This window comes from Hemibagrus wyckioides, linkage group LG16 (assembly GCF_019097595.1).
Source record: "Hemibagrus wyckioides isolate EC202008001 linkage group LG16, SWU_Hwy_1.0, whole genome shotgun sequence".
In the NCBI taxonomy this organism is placed as follows: domain Eukaryota; kingdom Metazoa; phylum Chordata; class Actinopteri; order Siluriformes; family Bagridae; genus Hemibagrus; species Hemibagrus wyckioides.
In genome coordinates, this window is record NC_080725.1 from 16,535,676 (window position 1) to 16,560,823 (window position 25,148).

The 25,148-nt window shown below is 38.4% G+C and overlaps 1 protein-coding gene across 1 annotated transcript; it reads right to left on the reverse strand.

Moving 5' to 3' along the window:
• Positions 1 to 699: 699 nt before the first annotated feature.
• grin3a (glutamate receptor, ionotropic, N-methyl-D-aspartate 3A) lies at positions 700 to 15,571 on the reverse strand. The gene is made up of 9 exons (XM_058411388.1): positions 14,282 to 15,571; positions 8,792 to 9,393; positions 6,947 to 7,997; positions 6,680 to 6,825; positions 5,239 to 5,354; positions 4,201 to 4,352; positions 3,909 to 4,067; positions 3,664 to 3,734; positions 700 to 1,556 (listed from the first exon to the last, which is right to left on the reverse strand). The coding sequence occupies exons 1-9, from the start codon at positions 14,996 to 14,998 to the stop codon at positions 1,187 to 1,189; spliced, it is 3,384 nt and encodes a 1,127-aa protein (XP_058267371.1). The 5' UTR covers positions 14,999 to 15,571; the 3' UTR covers positions 700 to 1,186.
• Between the last annotated feature and the right edge of the window lie 9,577 nt (positions 15,572 to 25,148).

Below are 25,148 nucleotides of genomic sequence, written 5' to 3' on the forward strand. Positions count from 1 at the left end.
ATCCACCTACAAGCATGCTTGGGGGAAATGGGAAACTACTTTGGGGAACTCCACACGCACAGTACCTGAAGATTTGAGGCATCAGTGCTACATGCTGCATAACTATGCCCCCATTAATAATGGTTAAAAAACATTCTGACACATTCATTTATAGCAGCAGCAACAGAAGCAGATCAACAGTCATGTGGAAAAATTTCATGTTTTCTACAAGGAGCATTAGACAAGCAATATTTACAAGATCACTGTCGCTCATCTAATGCCCCTCAATCCCATCCCAAATCCCCTCCATATAAAGACAACAGTAAAATAACCAGCAAAAAGATACTAGCATGCTGATGCCATCTGTAGCCAGGTTTTTTTTAACTGATGATAAACCACAGTGAGCAAAGTAAAGCTTGAAAAAGAAAACTGTTCTCTGCTGTCAAAGATGGCTGATATTTTGGCTAAAGGAGCTGCGTCTCATTCCACTCAATCTCATTCTGTCTCTGGGGTTTTAGATACTTGTCTAGTATGACCAGAATTTCCGTTTCATCTAGGGGTCTTTATGAGATTGAAGTTAAGCTGATGATAAAATGTTTCCTGAAATCCACATAAATAAACCAACACCACATGTAGTGCAAATGAATGGCAGGCTTGAGCCTCTGAGATCTTAATGTATTTCAAAGCTTGTTTTTAATTAAGAGATTCAGAATCCTTTCGCAGTTCATGGTAAAGACTGTTCTCATTGTAACCCATCAGACAGTGTTCATGCTTCCTTATATAAAACAGTTTAGTGCTTTATATCGATATGCGGGAGATGCTATCATACATCACAATCTGACATCTTAAATAAATAACTAGCGCTCTGATGCACAGAGTGCTTTTTCCCTTGCACTGTCACGATGCCCGTTGCAGTTCCCCTTACACACACAGGTACACACACACACACACACACAGTTAAAGTAGAGCTCAGAAAAAAGGGTTTGTATCCAAATTTCTGTTTGCCTTGCCCATCCTTTCACATCCTTTAGACCAACTGGTCCAGAGAAATGCCAAGAAGAGCGTTCAAAAAGAGAAAAAATAAAATGCTCTTTTAAAAATATGTGCAGAGAAACATGAAAAGCTTCGACTGAGGAAGCAAAATAATCCAACGTCAACTTCACGGAGTAACAGATGTCTCAGAAAACAGCCCCGGTCTATTACTGCTCTAGGACTCGGGTGCCATGTTGGTTCTCTGGTACTGTTCCAGTTCCTTTTTCTTCTTCATGGCCAGCTGCAGCTGCTGTTTGATGATCTGAATGTGGGTCTCCAGGTCAGTCAGTTCCTGCACTATGGGACTGTGTGCCAGGCCCAGCAGGTCCGTTTTGCCATTCGACTGCAGAGGAAGATGTCTCTTCAGCTGAGGAGGAGGAGGAGGAGGAGGAGGAGGAACAGAAGGTGGAGGAGAAGGGAGCTCTTTACACTGTAAACACTCCAAGTTGTTCTGCTGCTCCTCTTGGTCTGAGAGGCGATGGCGAGAGCAGACTGAGTTTTCACAGACGTTCCAGAGATTTTGCTGGTTGTTTCCGATGTTGCACCTTTATGCAGAGCAAACAAAGCAAGATTTAGTCCAAATACATGCCTTTATGAGTAAATAGTTGGTTTAAACAAAAGGTGTCATGTTCTAAGCTGTTTAACTCGAACCAGAAAACGAAAGCTGAAATTCTGATCTATCGTCTCATATTCATCTTTTGAAAGTATTGGCCTCACTGTTCCGATACATTTGGAGCGAACTGTTCTCGTTCTGAAATGACTGAAATGTTTCTCTTGTGCATGTATTTTAGTCAAATTCAAAGTTCTAGGTCTGCAGGAGTATCATGGGCATTTTTGACAAGGCAGCATTTGATTCCAAACTGAACTGATTAGGCTTTTGCTCTGGCATTTTTATCCCACTTGAATTGTGTGAGGGAAACACATTTACCTAGCAAGGATTCACACATTTCAAGACAGTTTAAGTGGTTTTACTAATGCATTACCCAAAGTGATTTTTTTGCAAAAAAAAAAAAAAAACAGGATAAAAAGTCACGAAAACACTTCCACATAGTTGGGATTTTCTTCTTAAAGTTCAGGCATCAAAGCATGCTATATATATTTTGGCCAAACTCCAATTTAAGACTAAAGTTTCTCTTACTGCCAAATAAACTTTCCACTTAAAAATGTGCATATTTGTATGTATCACAGAACTGAAGTGCTTCGTCTAAATGTCAACATCTCCCAAGTAAACTTGAAAAATGCATTCTCCATTACCAACAAGTATAGTGCTTCTTCTTACAAACTTCTACTTACTAGTTTGTTTTGTACAGACATTTGAATCTGCTGTGACCTCAGTTCATCCACTAGTTATAATGATTATTCCTTAACAAACATTTCATCGGATTAACAAGCATCTTGGTGTGGTGGATAGATAAACCCAAAACATAATATCTCCACCATCTAATGGTGGAAGCATAAAAATATTTGATTTCTTTTAAACCTAAATCTGCATTTATTGCTTACAAATAACTTGCGTGAATGTTCAATTCTTTTTCAAAATATCCAAGGTTAGCAACGATTTCTACAGAGGGTTTTTTTTTTTGTTACTTTTGGTGCGTTATATATAATCCATCCATTAATTACATGGTTATTACTTAATAAATTAATATATGAATAATATGTATTGTTTTTTTTACACAGCAGTGGGTTTTAATTATTCATGGAAGTACGTTGTTAGGAATCTAGAACCCAGCAACTGGAGATGAGGGTGAAAGGAGTACCAAGCTTCAAGCTTACCCAGCTTATACACAGCTATAGTCGCTGTAAAAGGATGAGTCCATTAATTCTTTGAAGCAGATAGACAGGTACTTCAGAGAGACTAAAATCAATCTTGGCATGAATTCAAGGTGTACTATTTCAGACTTTCACTGTGAATATACAAAAGCCTGAATAAATAGCCTAATAAATAAATAAATAAGTAAATTGAAATCACTTTCATCCTATTCTTTGATTAAAAAGACACCAGTGTTTATACGAAGGTTATTAATCTAACAACTCAATGGTATATCTCTTACTACAATTTCATTAGAACTAAAAGCCTCTGTGTTTGTATAATGACGAGATTGTATAATGATTGACAGCTGCATATCCCAGCCCATCGTAAACAAATCAGAAAGAGTGTTGGTGCTAGAAAGGTGTGGAATCACAGAGGTTTGTTTCCTAGTTTGGGGATGTGATAGCTTATTGGTGAAGATGTTGGTCTACTGATCAGAAGGTTTTGAGTTTGAATCCCAAGCTGCCACAGCTGGGCACTTGACCAAGGCCCTTATCCCTCAATTGCTCAGTTGTATAAAAGAGGTAAATTGCTCTAGATAAAGGTCTACCAAATGCCAGAAATGTAAATTTCCACAACAGTTGATGTGGGCTTTAAGACAGGCGAAGCATTTAAAAAACTGAACTGATGTAGTGAACATCATGACTGGCCTCATAAGCTCCTGGTCTCTTTGGCACTTTTGAAACTAAACGGTGAAAATAAAAATGGATATTTGTTCAGTTGCGTTACCTCCGGCTACTGAGATTTCTTTTCAACTTTCATTAGTATATTGGCTTCATTATCAGTTAATGGGCATATCTAATTAACTCTGGACATGCTGTGTAATAATGGCTCCTTACCTTTTTTCCGGTTTTGCAACAGTTGATAATTTGTCTTCGCTGAAGGTCGGGTTAAGTGCTCGATGCAATCTCTGACAGAGCAATCGTATTAAGCGTTATTAAAGACAACACTGAGAGCAGCTGGGAATATGGTAATATAATTACCTCTAATTGACTCAGGTTTTCATTAATGCTCTAATACATCACTGAAATGAAATTAGATCATACTTGAAGTCATCAGTCAGAAAGACAACGAAAAGGCTCACTTGACTTGTATGAAGCCAGTATTGTGGCTTGTTCTGCATCTTGGGGATCACCCAACGATGGACGACGTGTTCAGCAATAGTGGTGAGGAGCGACAAAGCAACCCCTATACACAGCATTACAAATAACCCTGAGAAATGTTTAATCCCCATCTGTAGAGTCTAGATATAAGAACAAAGTGCACATTAGATTATATCTGAGAGATGAAATGAAAAATCAAGTAAATTCAGCATTCTGTGAAATGAGAGACAAATATCGCTTCTGGGTTTTGTTATATCATCAATATTTCATTACCTCTGTCACTGCAAAACTCCTCTTCCCACAGGGCACCACTTTGTACCACTTATCATGCAGCATGTCCATAAATCCATCTGACTTGTACTGGCTTACCAGCTCCGAGATATTTGAAGTCAGGGGCGAATTCTGTTTGAGACCGATGCCATAGCCTGTGAATACAATTATTGGCAATGTTTATTAATGAATATAAGTACAAGACATAGATGCAACTACAGTATGTAGATGTTCTAATATAGCACCACTACATGCATGGTGGGCAGGGAAAGCCTGTTTGATGGTGCCGTGGCTAAATTCTGGCAAAAAAAATAACACCTCTTCCTGATTTTTATTTATTTATTTATTTTTGACGAGGGGTGTTGAGAACTATATGTAGTAGAATAAGGGTTTTCCAGGTTGCCATACAAATAATAAATCATTTATTTGCAATATACAAGAATTCTATGTGTAAACGTTGTTATATTTGCGACGCAAAGCACTATGACGTTTATGTTTATGTAAGTCCTGAATACTTAGCAATAAATAAAACACATTTTAATAACATTTGATTATAACAAGACAATTAAAAATCTACATTATGTCTAGAATGTGGAATTGTATCACTGTATTAAGAGTAGATTTGATATGCTGTAATTCTCATTTTAGTTTTTTAAAAAACTATTATAATTATTTTAAAATAATGATTAAGAAATAATTAATGGATCATTTTTTAAAACAATCAACAGAAAAAGTTTTCTTTTGCGTCAGTATCAGATACACACTTTTTCTGTCTTCTTCATTAATGCGTAACCTTTAATATCGTCCAAAGGTGAAATACATTCATGTGTAAAGGAATATATTCTTATCAACCCCGACTACAGTATGTACCACTTTTTATAGAACATTTACGGATAAAACTAAATTTCTCTTTTTTCCCTCTCTCTTGACATTTTCACTGCAGACATCAATTCGTTGTCATATGGTCGCTTGATACATAATGACATTCATTCAGTATCTTAATAAGCATATAAATGAAGAACGAATCACGGATGAACTTGCCTTCAATTGCAAATGGTTTTCCCACTGTGAGAGTTTTACAATCAGCATCAATGGACACTTCATAGTCCAAGAGGGCTTTGTCCATAATGAAAGCATCTAGTTTTTGAGGATCATCCCTGAAAAGATGCATTACAGCAACATTTTTACTAAAATGTCAAGCTGATCAATTATGAATGATTAGTTTGCTTAAAAAGTATGTTAACAAAGCATATCTTGGTCTCTAGACCTGCACAGAACAGGACATGGCACTGTTTTTAACATTACACAGAATAAATAATCTTTTAACATCTCCGAAGTTGTAGAAATGATGTTTGTAGGCAGTTATGTCACAAACTTTGTTTCTTTCAACAGCATGCTATCTTGGAAACGGGGCTTGCAGCTGGACTTTAGAAAAATGGCCTGCACTACATTTTATGTGATTTGTTTACAAAATCCCAAAGCACATTATGTCAGTGGCTGTTTGAAGGATTTTCAAAATCCATACTCGCAGATTTTTGGAAACACTTGATTCAAGGACAGCCTAAAAGAGGATCGGAGAGATCAAAAAGAGAACAGGACTATGCAGGTTGATGCAGTCAGGAAAACTGAATTTGCTCCGTATATTCCTGTGTTTATGATAGAGTTTATCAGAATCTCTTACAGGGCCAAATATTCCAGCACCCTGCTTTTAAAAAACCAAGTTACATCCATACAAAGTTCCCTAATTGCACTCCATGGCAGTCCCAACTGCTGTGCACAACCCGCTTAAGTTCACTGCACGGATGTTTGGTTGGATTCAGGTTTTGGGCTCTGGATAGATTATATAAAACACTGCTCTACTTTTGCACAAAAATTGACTGGTATTTTTAACTTTTCACAATACCCTCCACCTTGATAAAAGCCATAGTTCGGGCTGGAGAAAAGTAGCTCTAATGCATGATGCTGCCTCCACCATGCTGTGCTTTTCTGCACTTCTTTTGGTGATGTGCTTTTGCACCAAACATTATTATATGTTTCAAAATTGGTCTAGTCAATGCATTACTCATTTTACCACATGGTTTAGTGTGGTCCAGTTGAGCTTGGATGGTTTTTGTGAGAAAGGGCTTCTGTCTAGCCACCTTATAACAGAGCCCAGAAATGTGAAGAATATGAGAGATTGTTGTCACATGCAGAGAGTAATCAGTACTTGTCAGATATTCCTGCACCCCCTTTAATGATACTGTAGGTCTCTTGGCAGCCTACAGCCCTTTTTCATTTATTTTTATACGTTGTAATTTCACGTAGCGGGTGGAAACATTTCTGACATGATTGATCTTGGTTTTCGTTTTTCTGCATCACAAAAACCTGCCATTTTAACAGGGGTTTGTAGACTTTTTCTATCCACTGCCGTTGCCCTCAGACCAGGACATCTCCATATTTAGGTTTTGATTTATAGTACTTGTCTGTAATGAATATGACTTACTTAAGGTGGTCTATTCCATCAGGGGTTGTAGGAACATTATATCGCCTCATGTATTCATGCATCTCTGGAAAGCTTTTTTTCACATAATCCTCAGCACTGCTCTCCCGTACAGTCCCGAATCGGAAACCCTGGGAAGGATGATGGAGCTTAAAGGAAAGAATAATTCTTATTAGTAGAAGGAGTAGCAATGACTTTAATGACCACAAATCAGGAAGAAGTTGGGTTTAATCCTGAGCTATTTATAAAAGAAACTTCGAGTGGCCTTACCTTGGGGTCATGTATACCTGAAAGCTGCTCATAGGTCTTTTCCCCAACCATCACGGCAGCCAGATTGGCTGTGTATGTTGAGAGACAAAATAGACAGAATATGGCCCAGAGGTTCATTAGAAAGCGGCCTGTCCAGCACTTGGGTGGCTTGATAGCAGCTGTCCTGCCGAATAAGATGGCATAGCAAACATTGAGTGCTGAAGAGAAGGAGAAGACTCTGTCCCTGTTTCGGCCTTTGGGTGTCATTCCAAATGGACTCTTCCACTCATATAGAGTAAGGAATACAGCAGTAACATGGAGAGATGCAAAGATGCCAAGCCACATGCTCCAGTGTAAGGGCCACATGAAGGCTCCAATGGGTGCTGCTGTGTCTCTGGTCCTCACCAGGATGCCCAGGCTGGTGGAAAAGAAGGGGCTGGTGAAGTCGATAACCTGACTGCGAGCTGAATTGATGCTAAATGAAGTGACAGCCAGCTGCGCCGCTCCACTCAACAGGTCACCCACCAGACCTGTCCAGCGGCCGTTCTTGTAGGCACCATATTTTCCATCTCCTACAATATAGAGGTCGAAGTCAAAACCCACATCCTCAGCCAGCTTTTCCAGCAGGTCTATACAATAGCCATAGCAGCACTTCTTGAGCTCTGTGGGCACTGTGCTATTGCCAGACTGAAGGTCATGGAAGAGGGCATCAAGAAGTGCTGTGTTATTGGTAAGTGGGTCAAGGCACAGCTGCCCTGCTGGGCAATGACCATCATCATCCACCTCTCGTGTGAATACAAAGGGGTGCTCTACGAGTGTCACAACCCGCAGGTGCAACCTAGATGAATGCCTCCAGTCACCTCCTGGATGTGAACGTTTCTTGCTAGGCCAAACTCCATAGTCCAGTACCACTTTACCCTGCTTCCAACTACCAAGTCGTGTCCATGCAGGATTCCCCAATGGATCATGCTGTAGATTCCAAATAAAGTGATGGCTTTCGGAAAGAATAGTAGATCCACCCTGAACATGAATATAGCCACTTATCCCATCAAATGATGTGTTGGCCATGAACCTGGGGAACAAGAGAACAATGGTTTTGGTGCATTTTTCATTTCATGAAAACATTCTTCTATTTTGTACACTAGTTCAGTTTTATAGTTTTTTTTTCGTTGTCAGAGCAACATTGGGGTCTAATCTGCAAAGAGAATGGAGCTCAGTATCTAGGAACATCCCCTGGCATTTAGACAGAAATACTTGGATCAGAAAGAATGATTTTGCTTTGCTAGCCCTGTGAGCATGTCAGCTACCTTTTAGAGTGTCATACCCTAAAGCCTCTGACAGTTTTCTGTCTAATCTCTATGATAACGCTTTCATCTACAAGATGGTTATTTTCTCCTCTTGGCTTATTCCAGAAACAGCCAAATTTAAAATCTGTCACGTTTTTTCCCTTTAAATATAGATGATAGTCATTTGTGGATAGACATACAATCATCAGCAAAATGTCAATCAGGTGTTTCATCACATCTCTCATGTCACACACTTCTGGGGCATTGGAGATATAGCTGCCCTTTTCTATTAGAACAAAAGAGAGGCTTATCCAATGGCATCATTTTAGGGAGAGGTTATGTGATGGCAGGAGACTCAATCAATAAGAAAAAAACACTATGAAGTATGTGTTGGAAAATCTACTTCTGAAGCAATTCTGAAGCAATGATAGAGTAAAATCCTCCTTGCTTAAAATAGTACTAAAAACTGCCCATGATGGTAATTCTTATCTGATTTAAAAAAAAAAAATACAGGATCAGACATTAAATAATGTATGTAATAAAGCATGAAATGTAGAAGAATGCACGCATAAGATGCTACCTGGACAGATATTTTCCTGAGGTGAGATTTTTATCCTCAACCATCATGCAGTTTGTAATGCCAGGGATAAGAGCCAGCTCTGGAGACACAGCAGCAGCTGATCCAACAGCCCTGGCAATAAACTCCAAAGAGTCCTGGACGTAGTGGTCCAGAGCAGGCTGCCTCATTCGCCCATGTGCCATAAGGCCCATCGGCAGCCCCTCGGTCCTTAACAACTCCACGTTCTGTGAGTCCCCTATAATCCAGTGGTAGTCTGGCAGCACTAAACCAAGCTTCGTTATGGTTACAAAGATCCTCTTGATGTCACGTATATCACATCCGAAAGTCACAATGGTGGACATTATGTCCTTGATGGAGGTCATGTGACCCTGCAGAGATGTTTGAAAGTCACTTTTGTTGCTGTTGTTGGTAGAAATGTTGACTATGGAGCCCAGGTGAAATTTTGAGTTGTTGCGAAGCAGGAAGACAAACTGGGAAATATTCAGCTCCTGGCACATCAGTAGGCTCACATCATACCAATTATTAATGGAAAGAAGGGAGTAGATTAAATCCGCCTGAGGAGTCTGAGGATTCTGCATGGCCATCTGGAAATGGAGCGAGTTCTGTCAGGGGGGAACGAAAGGAAAAACAGTTACTGAAAATGGATCTTGAAAAAAGACAGACATTCAGCTCGTGTCTTTCACTGGAGTGAAACACAAGAACAGGACAGTAAGCTTGCTCTGAATTAATGGCCATTCCTCCAGTGAAATGTTTAAAAATCAGTTTTTCCACAGGACACACTTTTCGAATGATATTATCCAATCAGCACCGGCATCTGCTATACCAAATAGTTCAGTAATGACCATAAACCACTTAATGCTACATTGCTGAATACTCATCAGCCGCCTGAAAGCACTCAGAAAACAGTTTTATATTCATCATTTTTACACAGTGTCTTCATTACCATGCATAATTACGAGAAGGCATAATTACCTTTATTGTATATACGTTGATTTTTTCAGCGTTCAAAGAGAATATAAACAATTACATTAAACCGAAGTGCAAATTGCTGTATTGCACTGCAGAAAGTAATAACACACTTTAACAGACCAATCCATGTTCGTTTGTGTTGGTATTGGAATGGTGCAGTATGAATGCTGGTAAAGACTAAAGACCCGAGGGCAGATCTGAACTCAGTGGTTAAGGCTTTAAGGTCGTGATCAGAAGGTTGCGAATTGAAGTTCCACTGCCAGAAAACAAGTACTGCCTCTAAACTTGAGGTGTATTGGGGGGATACTGGCTGCCAAATGAATATGCTTTGGCTGAATATGCTAATATTTGACTAATCTTCTGAAACACCTCCGAAATACCTCTATGGAGCCTTTAATCATTTTCAAACATGATTGCCAGGCTTCTAAAATTTCCAGCCCAACTACAGTACATCTTAAAAACTGCACAAAAGAACATGAATTGAGCCCCAAAGACAAGATTTCTATTTTATTTCTCAAATAATTACCTGGCACAGCTGTTATTCACTCCATAACCTCCCTTTTCCTCTGCCGAACTTTATCTTACAACATAATGACTCTGTATATTGCAGATACACTGTCTGGACTTACACTTTTCCCCTTTGTTTGTCCACAGACGGTATTTGTGGACATTTTATCATTTACTGCGTGACCCGCGATATTATTAACAAACTCCACAACATCAGACACATCATAGGGCAAATAAATTACAGGAATATTTGGAATTTCCATGATATCCACAAATGTCAGTCTTTATTAAACTCCTACTGGAGGCTTAATAGCTCTAATACTGTACAATACACCTCACTAAATTTCTCAGAGATGTCTGGAGGAAATGCTTAGCAAACCAGCTTATGTGGCAGCAGAAATGACATTAATCAAAACTAGCTAGAAATGAAATTTTCACAGATTTCAATCCATGAAAAGTTCTTTCCTTCTTCACATTACTAAGCTATTTTTTCTTCTTTACAAGTTATTATAAAGTGTAGCCAATGATCCAGCTTTCTGGTGAGCTGTAATTACCACCAGCATTTTACTCAGAACTTTCGAATGCTCACAGCTAGATTTTACCTGTGGGAATCCCCTTCTTTTAAATGATTCATTGCATGAAGTTTTTGCTGTGAATATTTAATATTCAGTGTACACCAAGGACGCACAAGGAAACCGTGCGCTGTACTCCAGCTTTGATCGTGATTTTAGAGAGGTGTTTGTGTTTGATATGTACAAATTCTTCAAAGTAGCATAGACCAACAAAGACTAAATGACTCCTCTCTCTCTCAGGCTCACTATGAATAAGTACATAAGGAATAAAACAGGAGAGGTTGCTCTGTTGTAGAACAATAATCCACGATGGTGTAGCGTGATTTTCACTTAGGGCTGTTACCACCCCACTAATAGATTATAGTAGTTAGATTTAAGTATAAAAAATGTCTGTGAGGGAAGTTCCTAATGATATATAAAATGAATCAAGCTTTATCTTCTGACCAATCACAGTCAAGAATTTAACAACACCTTGGTATTAATCACTGAGGTTTCCTTTGATGAGCTGCTAAGTTCTAAAAAATTTCTTCTGCTTCCCTTCGAAATCACTTAAGATGTCTAACAAAGAAGTAAATAAAAATGCAAATCAGAGCACCTTAAAATTAATGAAAAAAAATTAAACTTATGAAGTACAGATTTTGATTTTATTGTAGTGGAAATATTTATATTTTTTAAGATATACTATATGTATGTAGCTTACATCCACCTCAAGCATTATTTCTTCACTTAAGTCAGTGGATTAAAATCTGGCGAATCTTGTCTGTCCAATCCTATTTGCTCACGTTGCTTTTGCAAAATGCCTTGTGATTACCCGTTTTGTCTCTTTAGCACATACCAGTCCTCATTAAAATTGACATTTTGTAGATAAACCTTTTAAATTTAGATACAGTAAATATCCATGTCAGCCCAATTCGTGTGTTTCTGCTCTATACTGTTTCAGATCAAAAGATAAATATGCATAAGCAATAACCTGTACAGGGCAGAGTGAAAGAAATCACAGACCACAGTTTGAAGAAGACTTTGAGAACAGGTCGGAATTTTACAAAGAAATAGCCACAAAAAGTTCTGGAACCAAGAACAGCCTGTAACAGACTGATGGAAATGATCTGGTCATGAGCCAAAACATGCAAGCTCATCAGACAAGCACAGTGGAAGCAGTGCCATGGCTTGAGTATGACATGGCTACTTCTTGAATGGGCTTTTTGATCCTTAATGATGATGTTATTCATGATGGCCTAGAATAATAATCTCTCCAAAATAGCCTAGAATAATAATTTCCTCATCATGGTGCACCAGCACATCTATTAGTATAACAAGCCTCAGTAGAAAACCTTGTTTTGTTTTGTTTTTTATCATTTCCATTTGCTACATATTTGTACATCATAGGCAGTACTTAAGCATGAAAAGACATCTGGAGTAGGAAGCTCTTAATGTAACAAGACACATCTTGACTCAGCCTTTATCATAGACACCCAGAGCTTGTCTTTATCAGCCTTCTGTCTATGTTGGAAAAAAGGGCCATCACTATTTCTACCAAACAAGCCAAAGGTCAATAACAAGATTCGCTCAACCCTGACAGAGATTAATTGGCGTTTGATGTTGATGGATGCACACGGGTGCACTCTGGATGCACAATGGATGCTGCACTGAATTCAGGGCTTGTATTCACCTGAGCGCATGTAAACACAGAGCTGTCTGACCAGAAGATGGTGCTAACTTCAAGAGGACCGACAGCCCCAAAGGATGCCTGCAGACAATTTCCACCATCACAGGGAAGGTTTTGGACAGCTTATCCAATCACGTGCCAGGATGTATTTATGAAAATCATATGAGATTCATTCATGAGTCATCCATTTAGAGCATTCTTCTCCATTTTCATTTTTAATTGTTTTCAACTGGTAGCTTTACTAGAACAGATACAAGTAAGAATTATTTTAGTAGAACATTTATGGTGAACAACCTTTATGGTAAATTAACAACTGACATTTACATCTAATTAATATCTCAGTCATGGTCTTTGCAACACGGCTGTCAAAAAGGCCTACAATATGAAATAATCTTATTTCCTCTTTTTCCAAGTAGGTGTTTTGATATAGTGTGCACTGGCATGAACCCAAACCAGAAATGAATAATAGGTCAATTATATAGATAAAAGCCAGTCTTTAACTATAAAACACAGCAACTTATATTTTAATCAGAGGTGTGGCCAAAATGGTGGCACTGCCTGGCAGATGATTTATGTAATTGATGCAATTTACGTATAGATTTAATGAACTGTATCTAACTCATGTTGATTTAAACTGGTTTTAGACTTCGGCAATTTTTAAAGAATTTACTTGTCACACTATCTGAGATGACCCCAATCACTTCTAGTCTGAATTCTTTAACAGACTGCAATAACACGTTCTCTGTGTCAAATTTTGAACTATTAAAGCACATTACTACATCCTGCTTACATTCAGTCAGTACAGAAGACTAATCACAAAGACTTTTTTGTGATTAGTGAGATACACATAATGGATTTTTTCCAGTCAGTTAGCATGTTTTGTTTGAGTTTTACCGTCATCACTAGTCTATTTGTACTGTAGCTGGACTGTGAATTTTGCGCCATCTTATGCTGTCTTCCTATTGGTGGCTTTTACAGCGATCACACACACAGAAACTCCGGACACTAGGGTCAGTGTTCAACGTTAGAATGTTTTATGTTATTTAATATTCAGTGACTTTTTGTAGTTCTGTATTTGCTTTAAGTTTTGGTGTTAAGATCTCTCTCTCTCTCTCTCTCTCTCTCTCTGTCTATCAGGAACCAAACACATCTTTTGCCTTTGTTGACTAAATTAGCTGCCAGTAAATACCTGACTTTAGATGTTCTATGACTGCTGATCACACAACAATTTTTTCCTATGACAACAAAATCAAGCCAAAAAATCTCCCAGTCTAAAAGCCGGTTTCAGAAAGTCATTGTAGTTCTGTACGAGTTTTGAAGAAATGTATTCGATATTTAAAATTATAAGCAACTAAGGCAATTTATTGTGCACCAACGAGTAAACACCTTTGGCATATACCCACCCCCTTTCACCACTCTGTGCCTAGTCTGGCTATGTCACCGTGTGAATATTTTGGAACACATTTTATGACCCAAGATATTATATTTATGACCCAAGATATTAAAAATATTATAGTATAGTACTGTCTTATTCTGTCAGTGTCTTCCAGCTTCTCAGACCTGCTCCTGGAGTACCCTCTGCACATTTTAGTACTTTCCATTCAATTCAGATGGACCTGATTAGATGAATGTAGAGGACGTGGAGTACTCCGGGACTATTGTCACCAGTAAAACCGTGATAATTTAATACTCAGCTTGAAGGATGTGTACCTTCTGCCTTGAGCTACCCAGAAGAGATAAGAGGACAATAGGTGAGAAAAGAAAAGAGACTCGTACCCGACTCTGACGCTTGAACTCGTTTTGAACGACGCTGATGACCGGAATGTGTAGTGACGAGGACACGAACTCCAACTTGATGAACTCGTCTCTGTTCTCAGGAAACGCCATGATGGCTGAAACGCCCTGAACCACGACCGTGTGACATACACTCTGCAAGAACGACATAGGGTCGGAGCTCACAGGTGGAGGTGAAGAGTAGAAGGAGAAAGCCGGCAGCTCACCGAGTCCTATTTCCACAGCCATGACAATCTCCAGTGATAGGTTGTAGGGTAACAGGTTCGGCAATCGATTTAGAGTCTCCGCAGCCAGGAATATGGAGTCCCTGGGTTGAAACGCGCTCTCTACTTGTTTGTGCACGTTTTTACTTTTCGCGCCTTTTTGTTGGTTCGTAGTAGAGCCCTTAGTCCTTCCAGTCCTCGCGCCCTGATCACTTACACTTTTCCTGACTAACTCCAGTTCTTCCCAAGCCGTGTCTCTGTCCGCGTCCCAATCCCACTCGATTCCTTTCCTCCTGAGGGAGCTGTGTGTCACGGCGCGGGGCTGAAGATGCACGGCTCCCACTCGCACCGTGTGCCCGATCTGTTTCAGGATCTGACATGGCTGCGGGTGCGCAAGGAGGCACGCGGGCGTCAAAATGAGCACCAAAGCGCCCGGCGCGAGCAACAGAAACAGCACCAACCTGCCCAGCGTATCCCAAATCCCCGGAGCCGGCATCCCTCAACACAGCCTGCTGCTCTCGACGCGCTTGGGAAAAAGACGGCGTCCGCGTCCGCGCTCCCGTCTTCTGCTCCGCGACCAGCGCCGGTTGGCTCGCTCTTCCGGTAATGTCCAGCACGCGGTGAAGTTTCGCTCCGCGCGATCGGCGGGATCCCGAGTGACCGCGAGCGGCGCGCGCGCGAGACGCGTTTCCAAGCAGCCGTTTTTCATTTCCAGAAGAATTTAAGAATAAAGTATTTGTTTTTATTATTAGGCTTGCTTAAATTTCTAATTTCTCGAAATAGATGCACTTCAAAGTCACGCTGTTCCCATCCTCAGTATGCATTTATTATTATTTTAAATATTATTATATTATATTTGCATGTTAACTAGAAAAAAAAGGACTAGCTCTATTTTTACGCGCATTTACGCACGGGAAACCGATAGGAAATGTTAAAAGGCGATTAAATAGTCATCTAAAGTCTTCCCAAATATCCCTAAAGACAGGAGGCAGTCGACGCCCACCGCGGAACTCCAGCGGCGCAGTGTTTGGCACGAATCACTGGCGCTCAGGCGGCGCGCGAGCTCATCAATTACGCTCCGGTTTCCGTAGTGAGGTGCGCGTGAAGCTGCGCTGGCCATCACCAATGCAGCAACACATCATTACACACTGGCGTGACAGCCACTTGCTATGACTCCATCCAAATTGTCGAATTAATTTTAATGGCCAAATTAACATGTTGCAAATATATCCGATTTTCCCCTCAGCTAATGGGGGGAAAAAAAATCAAGCCACTCGTCACGTCCTTGTTTACTAAGGAAAGGTTTGCACATTAATCAAAGAGACAGGTTTCTGATTCTCCATGCTAATGTCCTTTATAAAAACCAAAACACATGAAAATGTTTTCATTATATTACTTTTTAACCTTATCTATGGTGTACAGGATGCGTAAAGATCTGAAGATCTAAAACTTGCTTGCTGAATGTGATTTCTGAACCTGACCTAAGCCTAATTGAGTATGTAATCAGATATTGACTATCAAAATGTCTGTCGTGCTCCTGCACCATCGCCTCATTATCAAAACAGAGATGTGACTCATTTAAAATAAAATTAAATCACCTAATTAACAGACATGGACAACAAGAACAATCAAGAGAATAGAACTCATCCTGATTTGAATAATTAGCCTACTGTTTTATTTAGACTATTTTATATATGTGATTTCCTCATGCAGTGAGTATTATGTTTTGATCAAGTCATTGGACAACTTAAAACTATCGTCGTCATCATCAACATCATCATCATCATCATCATCATCGTCATCATCATCATCATCAAAACAGAGAAGAGTGCTTACACACTGTACAGATGACTGCAAAGTATTATAATGTGTAAATAAAGTAATAAGACGTAATAATAACAAGAAATTACTTGATGACTGAACTAATCAGTGATTATTTCCCACCGAACAGAGATTAGTTCTTAAATTCTTACTTATTATAGTTCTAAACATAATTATATGTAAATGTATAATTTATTTATTTATTTATTTATTTATTTTTATTTATTTATTTATTTATTTTTTTGCAATTTGGCCAGTTACATTGTTTTTGCCTAAACAGATAATGTTATAAATGTAGACGTAGGTGGGTGTATTAAAATTCAATTTTATTTGAATAGCACTTTTAACATTGGACATTGTCACAAAGAAGCTTTACAAAATTATATCAGAAATATAAATTCAGGAAATAAATCAGAAATGTTCTATTTATGCCTAATAAGCAAGCTAGAGGTGATGATGGGAAGAAAAACCTCCCTGAGATAGTATAAGGAAGAAACCTCGAGAGGAACCAGACTTAAATTGGAAGTCATCCTCGTCTGGGCGACACCAGATAGTGTGATTATAAATAATTTCCCTGAATAAATGAAATGAAAGCTTCCAATGCAAATTTATACTTTCGCCCGACTTGAAGATATGTATCAGAGACATCAATTTCAGTTCAGGAAAGCTTGTATTTTCTGATCTATACTGGAGCTGTCAGAAGCCATGTACAAGGTTTCCAAACCAAACCACCACACTTAGGGGTTACACTGTTAGACGAGGTTCTCTACATAGGAATGATCTGACAGTCACATTAGTTATTTGATTACATATGACAGGACATGCGTTCCCTGTAGCAGAATACCAGAATAGGCTTACAAGTCTGATTTTTAAAGTGCATACGCTGTGAAATGGGTTCATGGAGCATTTTAAGGCAATAGATAGAACATTTTATTAGGGAGTGTGGAGAACAGCAAAGTGCCATTCTTAATCAACGGAAAGCTGCAGTTTCCTTTACTGACCTCTTGGCTTCTAGTGACAGCCCACTGCAATTAATCTCATGCTCACATTTCACAGCGGTCAGCCTAGGAATGCATGTTTATGTGTTTGTTCACATGTGCTCACATCTGTACTGATGAGCATCATGCTTTCACGCAGGAGATGATGACGATTCTGCACCATTACAGTGCTGTTCATAGGTACAGTTAAATATGATTAAGGTTGTGTTAAAATGATAAAGTGTAATATTACTATTCTAATATTTTACAAATGACTTCAAATCATAGAATTGCCAGAAAAGCCAATATTGGGCCCTCTGCTTCTTAGCTACATAACTGGATTGCATCCTGCCGCCAATTGCCTTGAATAAATCTGTCTGTAAAATAAATAAATGTAAAATTGTGCAGATACATTTTCAGTCCATAAAGTCCAAAAAAGTAAAGCCCGTTTCAGATTCCTGAAGTTGCTGTATCAGAGTGTTGTTCAGATCCATAAACACGTCAGCACATTAGTCACTTTTTCTGGTCACTAATCGGAATACAAAGCACACATACAGTATAGAAGCTAACTTTCCATTTAGAGAGACTTGAGTGTTTGGGGGGTTTTTTTTGGTTTAGACGGATGTTGTTTTTCTTTCCCAGTGATTCAATGTCACTTATTTTTTGAGTGAAGAAAGCAAAGTGGTGTGAAAAGTATGTCAAGGCAATCCTTTATACTTCAAGAACTGTCCATGACTCAAATCCAGCACAATGCACAATGGAGAGTGTACAGCAGTTTGATGTTTTGGCTCAGTGTGAGCTCACTGCCTGTGGTTAAACTTTTTTATATTTTGAGACTATTTTAGGAAATCACATTATTTGAAGTCACATTAATAAAATGATTGGAAATAGGATTCCCTAGACATTTCAGTCCTGACGATTATACCGTATGTCTGCTGAATTTTCAGTTCTGATTGAAGGTGTTGATTAATTTTCTATGACAACAGCTCAGACAAAATTGTTGGCTATAATGTGAGGTGGGTTGATGAGATGAGATGAGATGAGTTGAGATCAGATGAGATGAGATGAGATAAGATGAGATGAACCTTAATTAATTTCCCATATGGGAAATTCAAGTTGATGTAGCAGAGCGAGTAAGAGGAGTAAAATCGAAGAAAAACCTATACATCAAAACTGTTTAAAAACATAGATAAATAGAAATATGTAAATAAATAAATAAATAGAAACAAAGCAGTATCTGTAGAATGACAATTAACTGCTGTGCGTGTGTGTGTGTGTGAAAGAGAAAGAGAGAGAGAGAGAGAGAGAGAGAGAGAGAGAGAGTTGGGGGGTAATGGGGTAATTCTGTTGCATGTGGAGTCTGATGGCTGATTGAAAGAAAGAGCCCCCAGATGTCTTGAGGCATGTGGCTCGATAAATCAAACACGCTCATTCTAATTTGTTATTGTTTCTATAGTAACAGCAAATTCACTAGAACTACTGTGGGTGTTCCTTATAATGTAAGATTAATAATCAACAGATTCAAAATGTCTTTCCTTTCCCATAGAAGAATGTCTAATCACTTATATTGAAGAAGATGTTTATTTCATTTCTTGAAGAAGTCTCTGGTTTGTAACAGTTGGTAGATTTTCCTCAGTGGGACTTTGCTTATTTACTTCAAGAAGGAGAAAAAAAAAGGGAAGCTGGTGAGCGACTGATTGTTTGTTTGCTATAAATGTGAAAGACAATAGGACTGAAATTGTCTCACAGATGTTCCCCTGCAATAAATGTAATTAGAAACAGTTCAAAATGATTACATGTTGGTCATTAGTGAACTAGAATTATGATTGTTTAGTAGTATAAGAGGAATAAAATACCACGGGGTGTGCAATTATATGGAAATAACATATTCTCCATTCATACGTAGCATTCCCTGTAAATGTGAAGTTTATTCCAGTTTTGAATAGAATAGAATAGAATAGACATTTCATTTTCATGGTATGGTAAGGTAATTTGGTAAAGACACGAATAGCCATCATTTCAGAATAATCAGGTTTGAAAGATGGCTGATTAAAACACGTGAAGACATGAACTGCATACATCAGATCATTTTGACATTAACGAGCTCTTCTTCTTCAATGGCGACTGGATTGCACAACTTTCTTCAGTTTTACACACAGCAGATTTGAATAATTCTCCCTGTGAGCCGTCTTTCTGATAGAAACCATTTTTGTAATTAATTCACTCTTATGTAAAACTCTGGATCTGATCTCTAACATGAAAGCTTAACTATTCCCGGCTTTCCTCTGGCCTTAAACCTGAACATCAATTTGTAAAGAATTACAAATTTACAAAAGGAATTACTGATGTGTGCTGATTGGACATGGATCATTTCATTTGGAATTTTACTGAGCCTCTATGAAATGTTGCTTTTGACAGGACCCACATCCCAACCTTGACATCCCAACAACCCAAGCCATCCCCCAAAACCGTTGTATCTGTGTGATGTGGCATTATATCTGTTTATTATATTGGAAAAACGCCACAGAAAATGTCTGTACAACTAAATGTTACTACCTAAGAATGAGTCGTAGTTTGATCGTATTTCCTTTAGATATTTCCATGAAATCAATTCAGTTTGTAATCAGTTTTCAGCTGGATCATCACATCATTATCAAAACAGAGGGGAGCACTTACACACTGCTAAATTACAAATGTAATATTTAAAAAAAATTGTTAAATGCGTGGTTTAGAACAATAATAAACCCTAAAGTGATGAAGTATTTCTTATTAAAAAGAATATGTTAAAACATGCAACTTACAAAACCTGTAGAAAATTTTCCAGAGCATTACCTATATGGGTATACGTTTAAACCGTACTGTTATATAGCATTATACAAGGTGATAAAGTCCTGCAAATAATGTATGGTGTGTTAGACTAGATCTGATCCTCAGTTTAATCATGTCAAAGCATAATGCTTAAAGACAAGCTTGCTTCTTAACCTGGGATCTGTACAGTATGTTAGAGACGTTACCACTTCCTGGTTTAAACTGTGCTAGTATAGAGTCTAAAGATCAGTTCATTTTTGCTGCATGTCACATACACATCTTCATATCTTTTAGATCCGACATCTCTTTTATTTTCTTCTCTGTAAAATCTCTAGAGTTAAAACCCCCCTTTTTTGGTCATTAGAAAATCTGTAATAAGACCTCTGGAGTCTTAGGGGAGATGTGTGTAACAACAATCCTCCAAATAGCAGAAGTGTATCTTATACAGTACATCACACAGGACAGATTCTTTGGTAATTTGTACAGACTAATCATTTCTAGACATAAACCAGAGCGTTCTATTTTAGCCTCTTTGTCCTGATAGATAGATAGATAGATAGATAGATAGATAGATAGATAGATAGATAGATAGATAGATAGATAGATAGATTTAATGAGGTACATTGCAGCATTACACTAGCGGTAAAAACAATCATAGCATAAATATAATAAAAAATAGAGAAATACAATAATCTAGTCAAAATGTCTTAAGGAGAAGAGGGAGCTACTCTGTGTAGAATAAATATGTAAAATATATAAATAATCTCTGTAAACAATGCCCACAGATGCTGTGAACATGTGCAAGAAAGTGTAAAGAGTAAAGAAATCCACCAAGATTTGCTGTGAAGTAGCAAATCCTAGTGGATTGACATGTATTAAATGCAATCTTCAAGTACTTTAGTATCTGAAACAAAACACTGAAACATCGTACACTGCAAATATCACATAAGACAGGTTTTTCATAAATATAGAGTTCTGCATAGCATCTTTCTGAATACATTATTATTTTTTTTTTTACATATATTCATTTTGCAGACAATTTAATCCAAAGCACCATACACTAAGGCGGAATAAAGTGCAACCTAAGTAGCTGAAGTATATGGTCCTTATCAAAGGACATGGTAATGTGTACCTGGTAGTCCAGGAAACTCATAGATACTTCTAGTTTCTGGCAACTGCACTGTCACTGATTGTATTCTCTTGTTAAAATCGTGATGGGGTGGCATGGTAGTACAGCAGACTGGGTCACCTCACTGCTCCAGGGTCCCCAGTTTGAACCTGATCTCGGGTTACTGCGTGTCTAGAATTTTGTATTTTTCCCCAAGTCTGTCTGGGTTTCCAGGTTTTCTGCTTTCATCCTATTAGGCGTGATTATGTGTGCGATGCCCTCGTGTCCCATTTTGTCTCCCAGTGCTCCTGGGATCAGCATTGGATCCACCATGAAAATCATGATTCCTAGATTCAATTCAGTTCAATTTGGATATAGATTTAGACTTCGTTCCTTAATAAGCAAGCCAGAAGATGAACCCTAGAGAAAGCAAGAATAAGAAACCTTAAGAGACTCCAAAGGGAACCTCTTCATCTTCTGGGTGAAACCAGATAGTGAGGTTGTTACTCTTCTACTTTTTTAATGATATAAAGTAAAGCAGTACTGAGTGTGTTTGAAGGATCTTCATTAGGATTCTTATTTCAGTAAAAATTTTAACTTTAAATCTCTTGTTTTCAGGTGAAGGCTGGTCACTGAATAATGGATGAGACTTGGGCATAATCTGTTTTCAGTAACTGTCCAAGTAAGACCATGCACAGCAATATTTGGGATATCCATGTGGCATGATTCACAGCTATCTGTAGGCAATACATGTTGGTCCATTCTCAACAGCAATAAGTGATTCAGGTGCAGGAAACTTCAAGCAGAATTTGAGCATCAGGATGGGTAGGGTAGATCCAGAGGGCAGAAGGACACAAGGTCATTGGCATCTCATCAAGCAGCAGGAGTAACGTGCAGCTTGACAGAGAGAGAGAGAGAGAGGGAGGGAGGGAGAGAGAGAGAGAGAGAGATGTCCCATATGAAATACTTAAGGTTTCTTTCCATAATGTACAACACTGCATCTAAAAATACCCAGGATAATGTATCTATTTGTTAGATGGATGCATTAAGATTTCCGCCCACGGAGGTTGAGCACTTTAAAGAGGTCCACCTCTGTCATCTTAATCAGAATAACACACCATTCCCTGTATGGTGAATGTGCATTTCATACAGCTCCTACTGGCCCCCATAATTGCTTTTTGTTCCCTACACCATACTTTCCAATTGATTTTTTTTTTCTAAGGCAGCCAGGGACACATCAATAGACTTATGCCACTCTCAAATGATGACATTCCAAATCACAGTAAAGAGTAGAAATGCCCATCAAGTGTAATCTTTCCCCCGGCACATCTCCCTGTGTCTCAGCTGACATTCTGGACCAGAGGAGATAAGCAAACCAAAGAAGGAAACTAGGATAGATAGATCGTACATAGCATTAATGGAGAAAAGAAGTCTGTCGGGTTCATAAACACCCATGCGTATTCACACAAACACATATTTTAATGTAATGGATCTGGCGGCTGTAGTTGAAGGCCATCAAAAGTTCAAGGACAAAACTGTAGAAAGTAATAAGCTTACTGTAGAAGAACCGAAAGGACAGACATCAAAGCATATTTCGTGTTAATCCCTGAAACTCTGATTATTATTTAGTTATTTATCATAGAGCATATTAATTACTAAATACTGTGAAACTAGTAGGAAAGACATGCAGTTACAAAAGCAAGGACAACAATTTGGACTCTTTTAATGAGTTTAAGGTAAAAAATTTTGAAGTCTGGTTAGTGAACTCTTATTTTTAGTCTGGTTAATGAAACAGCAGCAGGAACGCAGTGCTTTCTGTTTATGAATTGCACCTGATTGAACACACAAACAGCTTGATAATTACTTGTTGAGAGGAATCAGTTAAGACAAGACCACATGAAACACTGTTATTTTGACTTCCAGCGATAGACTTGGACACCTGTGGTCAGACATCTGCTACTGCCCTGATAATGACCAAGCTCATGGATGTCATAGGTTTTAAAAGTGGTACTGGTAAAAAAAATAATAAACATAATGAGTTATTAATTAGAACGTTATGTAATTGAACGGCGCAGCTGAGGGTTAAAGGCCATGCTTAAGGGTGATCTCAAGGGTGTGAGACAGGAATATACGTACACTGAATGGGACACTGGTCCATCACAATTTACCACACATACACACTCACATCTTGGGGCTAATGTTGGATTAGCCACTTCACCTGCTGGAATCTTTTAGGAGATGGGAGAAAACCAGACAACCTGGAGCAGACCCATATGGACACTGGAAGGACACACAATTTTAATAAGATTCATATTGCAGAAATGTGTCATAGTTAACCGCAACACACAGGATGTGAAATACATTAATTTCTATTTTTTTTTCTTCTCAGAAATGTTATAATATGCGTATGAAGCATAGTTGCCTCATAGCTGCAGGTTCCCTAGTGCTGCTGTCTTTGTAAAGTCCTCAGCATTCTCTAGTTTCTTCCTTCCTCCCCATAACATCTTAGTAGTTCGACTAACTGATATAAATTGTCTAATATGTGTGTGTGTGTGTGTGTGTGTGTTCAACTTGAAACTAATTAACTGCAGTAAATGTGGTTCAACTAAAAAGCAACAAAAAATTTAACTAACGTTATGTGTTCATTAATTTCCAACTAAGGAGCTTGTCAAAATACTAATACTAGACTAATGTTATACTAGCTAATGTTGCTATAATTCATTGGCTATCAATATTATGACCAGGCCCAGCTACAGATATGAAATGAAGGGTGGGCCAAGTGATATTCCAGGTGGGCCCAATATGTATTAATGTAATAATTAACTATTAATTAACTAATTATGATTTTAGAACCAGCTGGTGAAATCTGTTTAAATCATTTGGGACAGAATTACTGCATTTTTGAGTGTGTTTATTTGTGTTTTTGACACCATCGGAAGCTGCTGGTGTACTTGAATCATCTATTTCTCCGACCTCATTGCCGCAAATGGATGAAGTGGTAGCTGTGTTCTGGTGAGCTGAAGTAGTTTTCTTTCGTCCTTTCGGAATAAGAAATCTATACATTTTGTGTTTTGTTAGGCTACTAGTGCAGCAATAAAATTCACATTTAGTTCTAAGAAAGTTCCTTGGCTGTTATATAATTCAGAATTCAGTTGGGAAGGTTGGGGTCAGGTTGGGAAGGTAAAAAAGGAAAAAAAATTATGGAATGCAATTATACATTGCACCAGTTTTGTGATTGGCTGTTATATGTGGTGTGGGGCCAGATTGGGCCAAGCTTCTGATTGTGTGGGCCAGGCCCACCCTGGCCCCCCTGTGGAGCCGGGCCTGGTTATGACTAGTCTAAATAAAAAAACAAAAACAAATGAAAAACAAAAACCCCAAACCAAACAAACAAAAAATCAAACATTTGCATTTTAGAGCTGCAAAGGCAGCTCTAAGGTTGGTTCAAAGTTCCAAAGTTTTGTTGTAATTGTATTGTTTGTATGGTGTTGTTTACGATAAGAAATATATTCTCACTTCAGAGCTTTTAACACTGTGCTGTGCTTATCATTGTTCGAAACTTTACTTTTAATCCATTTTACATTTGTACTTTTAAATTTAGAAGCGTGTAAATCCTCTTCTCTGTTTTGACATTTTACAACTGGAAACTGATTACAAACTGAATTGATTGATGCCGATTTCTCTATGTCATGGAAAAATCTACTAATCACACTGTGACACTCACTCTTAGGTAACACAGTTAAATTCTTTTGTTGGCATTATGAGCCAATGGCATTAAAAAATGTAATTTTTTTTCTGATGGAATAAACTACAACAAAGTAACAATAAATAGACAATAAGTACAGGTACAACAACATCCATCCATCCATCCATCCATCCATTGTCTATGCCCGCTTATTCCTAATTAGGGTCACGGGGGTCTGCTGGAGCCT

Bases quoted from the DNA above. Each gene is read 5' to 3' on its own strand.
- grin3a (XM_058411388.1), bottom strand. From the start codon at position 14,998: ATGCCGGCTCCGGGGATTTGGGATACGCTGGGCAGGTTGGTGCTGTTT. The intron at 9,394-14,281 runs GTACGAGTCTCT...CCCCCCTGACAG, and splicing joins AGTTCAAGCGTCAGAGTCGG to AACTCGCTCCATTTCCAGAT. The intron at 5,355-6,679 runs GTAAGTCATATT...GCATCTTTTCAG, and splicing joins GATGGAATAGACCACCTTAA to GGATGATCCTCAAAAACTAG.